Genomic DNA, 10341 nt, shown 5'->3' on the forward strand with positions numbered 1-10341 from the left:
CCTAGTCATTAATTCCCACTTGGAACACACAGACCCACACATAGCTCACGAATGTACCTTAATGGATGCACACGGACGCATACATACATACATACATACATACGTACGTACATATCCCTCACACTGGTAGCTTTCATAACCTATGCTAATAATGTCAATGAATCTCCTCTCCTTGCTACCACCATCCCCCCTTCCCCCCTCTTCTCCTCCTCCTCCTCCTCCTCCTACTCCTCTTACCCCTTCCTCCTTCTACTGCATATAAGCCCAGAGCTATCTCTCCTCTCTCTCTCTCTCTCTCTCTCTCTCTCTCTCTCTCTCTATGTTCCAGACTTATTTTACTTTATTTTGGAGTTACTTTTCTTTAGAATCTCTCTCACATGTTCCACAATTATTTTATACTTTATTTTACAGTTACATTTTCCTTATGATCTCTCTCTCTCTCTCTCTCTCATATCATTATGTTCCACGCTTTAAATTTAAAGTAACATTTTATTTCTTCGCCCTACTATCTCTCTCTCTCTCTCTCTCTCTCGTCATCGTCAGTGTTGACCCAACTGGCGTCGACGATTCTACTTCTTCTTCTTCTTCCTCTTCTTCCCCAAAACAAACACGAGAAGGAGAAGGACGACGACTCGAGAGAGATTCTCTTTTCTCGTCTTTCTTAACAAAAAAAAAAAAAAAAAAAAAAAAAAAAAAAAAAAAAAAGGATTCCCGGAGTCCTAGGGAAGTCTCCTCCTTAATGGGGGCGGGATTGTCCTTAATCACTGACCCCTTTTTGAATGTCAGACGCCTCTATTTGCATAAGGAGGAGCTAAGTGGGGGGCGGGGGGCGGGGGGGGGATGAGTGGGAGGGAGGAAGGACGGAGAGAGGGAGGGGTGGTATTCGTTTCCTCTCCTAACCGGGATTTCCTGGGAACAGTTATGATTTTGGAGAGAGAGAGAGAGAGAGAGAGAGAGAGAGAGAGAGAGAGAGAGAGAGAGTCTAGCAACTCTCTCTCTCTCTCTCTCTCTCTCTCTCTCTCTCTCTCTTACCATTGCATTAACGTTTAACATCATTAGCTTGAATAAACATGGTTCATTTGGTTAGATTGTCCCCTGGCCTTCGAACAAAAATAAATGAATGAATGGGTAAATAAATAATTCAGTAAATAAATACTCAAACAAATAATTAATGAATGAATGAAACCCTCAATAATCGCCAAAACGTCTACAACTAGCACTGAAATACATAACAAACCATCATTCATCATCTGCCTCATGGACAAAAATGCATGGATACATGGAGAGTGAAGAAATGAATGATTTCTCATTAATAGAGAGTGAAAAATGAAAAAAAAATGTCATATTATTTGTGTCTGAAATGAAATGCTATATTACGAGTGAAGAAATGAAAATTGAACACAGAATGAAGAATGTAAAAGGATGTGTAATAACAGAACATAGAGGTGAATAAATGAATAGTGACGATTCAACGGTACCTGAACTGAAAAACACAATGAAGAACTGAATAAGAATGTATAATTCATGCCTGACCCAAAAGACAAGTTTCAGTCATAATGGGAATTGAAGCCACGACGCCATAATAACGTGGACCAAATTCCCGAATATTCCAGGAGATTCCAGAGAGAGAGAGAGAGAGAGAGAGAGAGAGAGAGAGAGAGAGAGACTTTCTTAACTAAATGCTTTAAAGAAGATAAAACTAAAAAAAAAAATAAAAAAAATAAAAGGGAAGTGGCGTCGTAAATAAAGTAAGAATCTTTCCCCCACCCCCATACAGACACGTCTATGAACATAAACACCCCCCTCCCCTTTCTCCCCCAACAGACAGACGCCCACAGACTGATACCACCACACGCCCGCGTGACACACCCTCCCCTCTTTACCCAAACGCCCAAGGAGCTTAACCCCTCCCCTCTCCCTTCCAAACTCCACCCGTACCACTTCCCCTCGCCCTTCGCTCTTTCCCCTTTCCCCCTACCTCTTCCCTCCCCTTCCCCAACCTCTCGCCTTCCCTCCTAACCAATACCCCTTTCACCTTACCTCCCCCTCCCCTTCTCCTTCCCTTCCCCTTCCCACGCCATCCCCACCGATACGGTATTGCTAATTAGGCAAACGTACTGTAGCAGCCCCCTGGCGGAGCCTAGAAAGAAATGAACCTGCTCGACTCAATGTGAGTTGGGAAGAAGAAGAAGAAGAAGAAGAAGAAGAAAGAGAGCAAAGTCCTCCTGTCCTCCGGGAAGACACAAAAAGAGAAAAACAAAAGATGAAACATCCAGAAACAAAGGTTTCATTTGCGCTAAAAGACTTCAAAGGAAATGAGAGAGAGAGAGAGAGAGAGAGAAAGGCGGACTTCCAGCCGTGTTGCTCCGCCAGAGATAAATGAATGACGTTCGTATGAGGGACAAAGCATGAATTTAATTAAAATTCTGGGAAATATAAAACAGAAAATACGTAAAAAAATAAAAGATTGGTCATAAACTATGAATTATTGTAAAAAAGAGACGATTGGTCATTAAAAAGAACCGATTGTCATAAACTATGAATTAATATGTAAAAAAATAAGATTTGGTCATAAACTATGAATTAATATGAAAAAAATATGATTGGTCATAAACTATGAATTATTATGTAAAAAAAATGATCATAAACTATGAATGAATTTGTAAAAAAATAAATAAAAGACATAATACCTGGAGAACAACAAAATACGAATAAAAATAGAAAAAAAACACAAAATGACAATACGAACAAGGGAATAACGAGAGAATAAGAAATAAAAAAAGAAATGAAAGCAGGAACCCATTACCAGAGACAGAGTAAAGAAAATAGGATGGATATATATATATATATATATATATATATATTATCTATATATATATATAATAATATAATATTTTATATCTAAAAATTAAAACTGAAAACAGATTAATTAAATTTAAATTTATATTAATTATATAATATTTATATATTATATATATATATTATATTTATTATAATGAAAAACAGTATATACAATTTTGAGCAAGGATTAATCCTACATATATATATATATATATATATCACTAACTAAAACAGATATACAATTTTGAGCAGGATTAATCCACAAAAAAACTAATTAAATAGAAGGATGACGGATAATGACAATTTTAAATGCCAGGACAAGAAGGATTAATCCAGGAAAAACTAATTTATTATCACAATGATGATGGAGGTACGATAATAAAAAATATTCAGAAGGAAGCACGATAATCATAATTGTTTAGATGGAGGTACGATAATCAAATAAAGAGAAGGAGTAAAAAAATAAACGTTAAAAAAATCTCTTATTATAAAATTGAGTTGTTGCTTAAAAGTTATTTTATAAAAAATAAAGCAGCTTGACATAAAAATTATTATAGAGCCTCTCTGAGAGAGAGAGAGAGAGAGAGAGAGAGAGAGAGAGAGAGAGAGAGAGAGAGAGAGGGCTAGTCATTACATCAAAATCATGTACAGTAATGAATGTGATTGAGCTACTCTTAAAGAGAGAGAGAGAGAGAGAGAGAGTGTTGAAAAATATATATAAAAACGCAATAAAGATAATGTCCGTTCAGTCATTCAGCAAGCGAGCAAGCAAGGAACGAAAGCAATGAATAATTAAAAAATAAATAAATAAATAATACATAAGTACTTAACACTTAAGATAGAAAACCCAAGAGAGAAAGGAAATAAGCATAGGAGAAATGACTGATTAGAACAATAAGGCAATTCTGCAAAAAAAAATATAATAATAATACATAAATAAAAATAAATAATAAATAAATAATAAAAAATGAATTAATACATGGAAGAAGGGGAAGTAAGGATGAAAGTATTAGAGAAGAGAAAGCAGATGAAATGTGGAATATGGAATAAGGGTTTTTATATCAAAACCGCCAAATCAGGATAATATACACTTTAGGGATACTATACACAAAGGAATATACATCAGAACACTATACCCTTGGGAATACCATACATCTGAATACTATGCCTCTACTACTGAACACTTGGGAAATACTTTACATCATATTACTATACACTTAATAAATACTTTACATCATAATACTATAGACTTAAGAAATACGTTACATCATAATACTATACATACTTTACATCATAATACTATACATTTAAGAAATACTTTACAACATAATACTATACACTTAAGATTCAATTGTTATCTTGGCCACATAGTTTGTAGATGCCTCCTCAGAAATGTCGAGAGAGAGAGAGAGAGAGAGAGAGAGAGAGAGAGAGAGAGAGAGAGAGAGAGAGAGGTCATCAAAGCGATCTTGCAACACCAGGAAATATACAGTGATTTTAAATATGGCAATTATGAGAGAGAGAGAGAGAGAGAGAGAGAGAGAGAGAGAGAGAAATAAAAAAAAAAACCATAATATAGCATGCGAGACAAAATGTCGAAACAACAACTGATGAAAACGAACGTAAAGAGGAAAAAAAAGAAATGATTAAAAATGCAAGAATAAAAGCAATGAATAACGAATAGAACAGGATCAGCTACATTGGAGCAGGATGGGAAAACAAACGGAAACAAACAAATGCAATAAACAAACAAACATACCCGAGAATGGAAAAGACCTCAAGGCAAATGGAAGGAGAGAGAGAGAGAGAGAGAGAGAGCGAGAGAGAGAGAGAAGAGCAAAATGAAATTGGATGAATAAACGAAAATAAGGGACGTAGAATAAGACGAAATTAGACACGGGAATAAAACCCATGAGAGAGAGAGAGAGAGAAATTGTATTGATAAACAGATGTGAGTTATAAAAGATTTGGGAATAAAATAAAATTCGACAGAGATTAAAAGAGAGAGAGAGAGAGAGAGAGAGAGAGAGAGAGAGAGAGAGAGAGAGACTATAAGGGTACCATGAAAAATACAAAAAAAGAAGATAAGAGCACATATGACAGATCAAAAGTAAACGATAGAAAATTACAGAAAGAAAAGTAGCCAGATTGATACAGAAAGGGAGATATAAATAGCCTAGAGAGAGAGAGAGAGAGAGAGAGAGAGAGAGAGAGAGAACTCAAGATCAGATACTTCCATTTGAGAGAGAGAAGAGAGAGAGAGAGAGAGAGAGAGAGAGAGAGAGAGAGACGAAAGAATCAAGATCAGATACTTCCATTTACAGATAAGAAAGGCAAGGGAAAGGGAAGGCAATAATAGCAGAAAGAAGGGAGTGGGGAGAGGAAGGAACGAAGAGAGAGAGAGAGAGAGAGAGAGAGAGAGAGTTTAATTGTATGATCAAGAGGGCAGAAAATAAAAATTGAAACACACAGCTAAGCTAAATGAAATTTTTGGGGAAAGTATCGTGGTGGTGCTCTCTCTCTCTCTCTCTCTCTCTCTCTCTCTCTCTCTCTCTCTCTCTCTCTCTCTCTCTCAATGCATATATGCATTAGTTAATATATATATCTACACACACACATATATATATATATCCATATATATATATATATATATATATATACATATATATATATATATATACAATTAAACAAAATATCCAGGATATAACGGTAAATTTCTTTCGCATAATAAAAGGGAAAACTGAGTAAATTACACTGGCCAATGTTTGAAGGTAAAACAGCACTAGCTGCTGTTGATGAAGAAAGGCTGCAGAGACTAGAGAAAGTTTTAAGAAAGTTGAGAAAATTAACAGTGAATGTTTGAAAATGATAGTGAAGTATCAAACCGGTTATACAAGTATATTAAGTACATTTCAAAAAACATTTACCTGGTATCCAGCCCCGTCCCTTATGACGCTCCTGATTGGCTAGTGATCAGCCAATCACAGGGCTGGAAACTCGCCAGTCTCTCCCAAGCCGTCACTGGGTAAACATCTCCGCTCTGACCTCTCCTGACGAACATTTATTTTAAAAAGTTCATAACTTTCATTACACCTCAGGTTTACACGAAGAAAAGTAGTGTTTCCCAACTCTACCACTAAACATCGTCAAGCCAATGATTTAGGATTATAATGATATACGAACTTTGTACTTCAGTAAACATAAAATATTTAATATAAAATGTGTTCTTTCATTCCTTATATGATATCGTCAGGAGAGGTCGGAGCGGAGGTGTTTACTCGGTGACGGCTTGGGAGAGACTGGCGTGCTTGCAGAGCTGTGACTGGTTGATAAGTAGCCAATCAGGACCGTCGTAAGGGACAGGGCTGGAAACCAGATGCATGGGTGTTATGAATTAATAATAAGTAACTACGACCTTACCCAGGTAACTCAAAGGTAAGCTCCCAGGTACATCCGGTGTCCAGTACTCACCCCAAGAACCCACTAGGAACCACCCGACGGAGGCGCCTTCTACAGGAGCCCTTAGCCTACCCAGAAACCCTAAGGGGACCCTTTGTCGTAACACGTGCCATCATCATCACCATACCTGTGGAGAGAAAGAAAAAAGAAATTACTTCAGTTTTAAGAGGTACGTCCCCGGGCAGTGAGAGAGAGGAGAGAGAGAGAGAGAGAGAGAGAGAGAGAGAGAGAGAGAGAGAGAGGCAGATTACATGATATCAGACACAGAAATAAAAATTGAATATGTTCGGGATGAATTCCAGATAATGTGGAGAGTGGAAGATATTTATCAAGGATGGATGGAAGATGGTGACTAGTAGGAACATTATATATATATATATATATATATATATATATATATATACATATATATATATATATATATATATATATATATATATATATAATATATATAATCTGGAAAGGTAAAAAAATTAAAGGCCAGGTATTAAGTGCTTTCGTGTATCATGTAACAACATCTTCAGGATAAACAGTACCCTGAAGATGTATACATAATAAGCAAAAGCGTTTGGCGCCTGGTGTTTTAAACATACACACCTAAATACATATTATATTTAATACCACAGATAACTGAAAGAAGCTTGCTTTTTTACGAACCCATCATATTAATCTTAAAACCTTCGAAGAAAGCGTTTTATGATCAAAGCTAATTTTTTTCAGTGGCATGACTACCAATAATAGAGTGGACAGGAGGCAGAGATACGAGCCAATTTGGGACATAATCACTAAGCAAATACACCAATCAACGTGATATCTGAGAGTAACTGAAACATTTCATACGTTTTTTACGATTCAATGCAAAATATTTGGCGATGAAATTGGAGGGGACGATTAATTTGAGTAAAACCTATGACATTAAACGTAGCAAATATACAAGAGTAAATAATAAAAATTCATTTATTTAACTACATAAAATACATGGGATTATAATAAATATATTTAAAAAATATGATGATACCTTTAACTCACTGTAACACCAAGATTATCAACAGTAAGACTAAAGAATATAAAACTAAAAGAACAAACATGAAAATATTTACATAAGGAACTACTAAACTCTAAACGGTTCCACAATTCATCAAAAAAACAATTATACTTACACACACATACACAAGTACACAATTGTCAAGAAAACAATACAATATCGAATATAATATAAATCCTGAAACCAGAGACAATTCCAAATAGTTTTGAAGCAAAAAAAAAAGCAATAAATAAACAAAAATAAAAACAAATAAATAAACAAATAAATAAATAAATCGATTCCTGAAAAGGAGACTAAATTCAAATCGAAAAACAATCCTAAAACAATAAAAAAAATTCAGAATAGTTCTGAAACAATAACCATGAAAAATTCGAGATTTAAAACAACACAAAATTCAAGTCTGCAGGACCCACACACAAAATTCTTAAACAAGACAAAATTCAATACCGTTTTGAAAATTTACATCCGAAAAAAAAACATTTAGCAAATAGTTTTTTTCGAAATATATATAAAAAAATAAAAAATCGAGGCTTACAACACGCGTATTTTAAATTTTATCCTATAAAAAAAATTAAAAAAACTATTTCGAACCTCAGATTAAAAAAAAAAATACAAAATCGATATCTTTAATACAATGCAAAATCTACAGGAGAAAAGGCTTATAAAACAACGCAAAAACTAAAAAAAAAAAAATATGTGAAAATGCAAAAAAAAAAAAAATAAAAAAAAAAATTAAACAAAAAATATTTCTTGAAACAACAGGAGGACTCTCGCGAAGAAACCATTTTCCATCTTTCCTCGGAGCCATAAACTAGATGCAGCAAACATGCACAAGGGTCACGACAGGCAATATAACACCAATGGCACCTACCTTCAACAACCCCCTCTACCCCCCCCTACTTCATCACGGTGCCGCAACCAGAGAGAGAGAGAGAGAGAGAGAGAGTCGTTTTCTTAACACATATGCATGTGAGTGTATATATAAATATGAATATAAAAGTATATGAAAATAGATTATTTATCATTATTAAACAAACTCCATATATTATATATATATATATATTATATAATATATATATATATATATATATATAGTCTATCTATATATATGTATTATATATATATTATATATATCTATATATATCTATATATATATATACACACAATTATATATATGTATATACATATATGTAATTGTGTATATATGGTATATATATATATATATCTATATATATATTATATATATATGTATATATATATATATATATAAATTGCATGTATATATATATATATAAATATATATATGTTTTATATATATATATATATATATACATATATATTATATATATACTATATACATAATATTCTATATATATATATATATATAATCTATATATATATATATATATATATATACACATTACATATATGTATAACCATATATCTATATTGTGTGTATATATATATATATAGATTATATATAGATATATATATATATCATATATATATATATCATACATACATATACTATATATACATATATATATATATATATATATATATATATATATTATAATATAATACTATATAGTATGTATCTATATATACCTGCTGTTGATTGATTTCATATTATATCATCTATATATATATATATATACTATATATATATATATATATATATATATATATATATATATATATATATATATATATATATATATATATATATATATATATAATGTGAAATCAATAACAGCAGGTATATATAGATACATACATACATATATATATATATATATATATATATATATATATCTTATATATATATACACACACACACACGAGAAATACTTCTACTGCAGTCCAAGTATATCTGAACACTAACCAAAACACACCAACAGCATAACAGGCATAACAGCAGCAGCAGCAGGAGGAGGAGAACAGCCACCCGCCCGGAATCCCCACAGCAATTTGCTTAATCCCATATCAATCATCGCATCCCATAGCTCATTTATCCTCGGTTGTGAACGCCATGAATAATGCAACAAGGAAGTAATTGCTCTGCAAGGCGAAATCACGGCGGGCCAGGGCTAGACCTCGTACTGCCGGATCTGGGACCCTGGATGCAATAATAATGTAATAATTAATAATAATAATAATAATATAATAATATAAGGTCCTCCATAACTTCGTTCTTCCACCCTCCCCCCATTCATCCTCTCCCAACCCCCCCCGCCCCCCCTCCCCATCTTCGATGAATGGAGGCGAAGGCCACTAGATTCGTTGGAAACGAATAAATAAAAAAAAATGTGAGTTATTATATCAACGAATGAATGAATGAAGGATAGAGTTTGCTGGGTGATGGTACGTAAGTATGTAAAGTGTTTGCTGGTGATGGTAATTAAGTATAAGTAAATGTGTGTATAGTATACGTATTATATATATATATATATATATATATATATATATAGTATATATAGTTATGTATGTACAAATGTGTCTTTGTGTAAATGTATACATACAACATATAGCTTGGTTTCATTGCATCTCTCTAAATGTCAATTACGATGCGTTTAAAAACATAAATTTCGTTGTATACTTGAACATTTATTCATGAAAGTATTCACTTATTTACATGCACACACACACACACACACACACTACACATTATATATATATATATATATATAGTACATACACACACACACACACACACAAACGTTCATATCTACCTCACCCCAATTCAGTATAATAAAGGAATACCCTTCCCCCCGCCCCCCGCCCCCCCCTCCAAAGGGAAACTATACTATGTGACGAATACATCTGTCTCGCCAGGCTTTAGGACCTGATACGAGTAAACAGGGACTTATCCATCTGCTATCAAGGGGCAGACGCTCTTATCCTACATAATTCCTTTTGTGTTGATGCTGTTCCCAATCTATGGTGAATTCGACGTTGAGGAACCGAGAATTCGTGGTCTGTTACCTCAGAATGTA

At 33.5% G+C, this 10341-nt stretch overlaps 1 protein-coding gene across 1 annotated transcript in view; it reads left to right on the top strand.

Annotated features, from left to right (window-relative positions):
• Positions 1–2019, top strand: part of LOC135199926 (uncharacterized) — a 64912-nt gene extending 62893 nt beyond the window's left edge. Inside the window, exon 7 of the mRNA XM_064228046.1 lies at positions 1825–2019. Within this exon, the coding sequence (XP_064084116.1) occupies positions 1825–2019 (195 nt within the window). The remainder of the gene's footprint in view (positions 1–1824) is intronic.
• Positions 2020–10341: the final 8322 nt, after the last annotated feature.

Source organism: Macrobrachium nipponense, chromosome 26 (assembly GCF_015104395.2).
Source record: "Macrobrachium nipponense isolate FS-2020 chromosome 26, ASM1510439v2, whole genome shotgun sequence".
Taxonomy (NCBI): Eukaryota; Metazoa; Arthropoda; class Malacostraca; order Decapoda; family Palaemonidae; genus Macrobrachium; species Macrobrachium nipponense.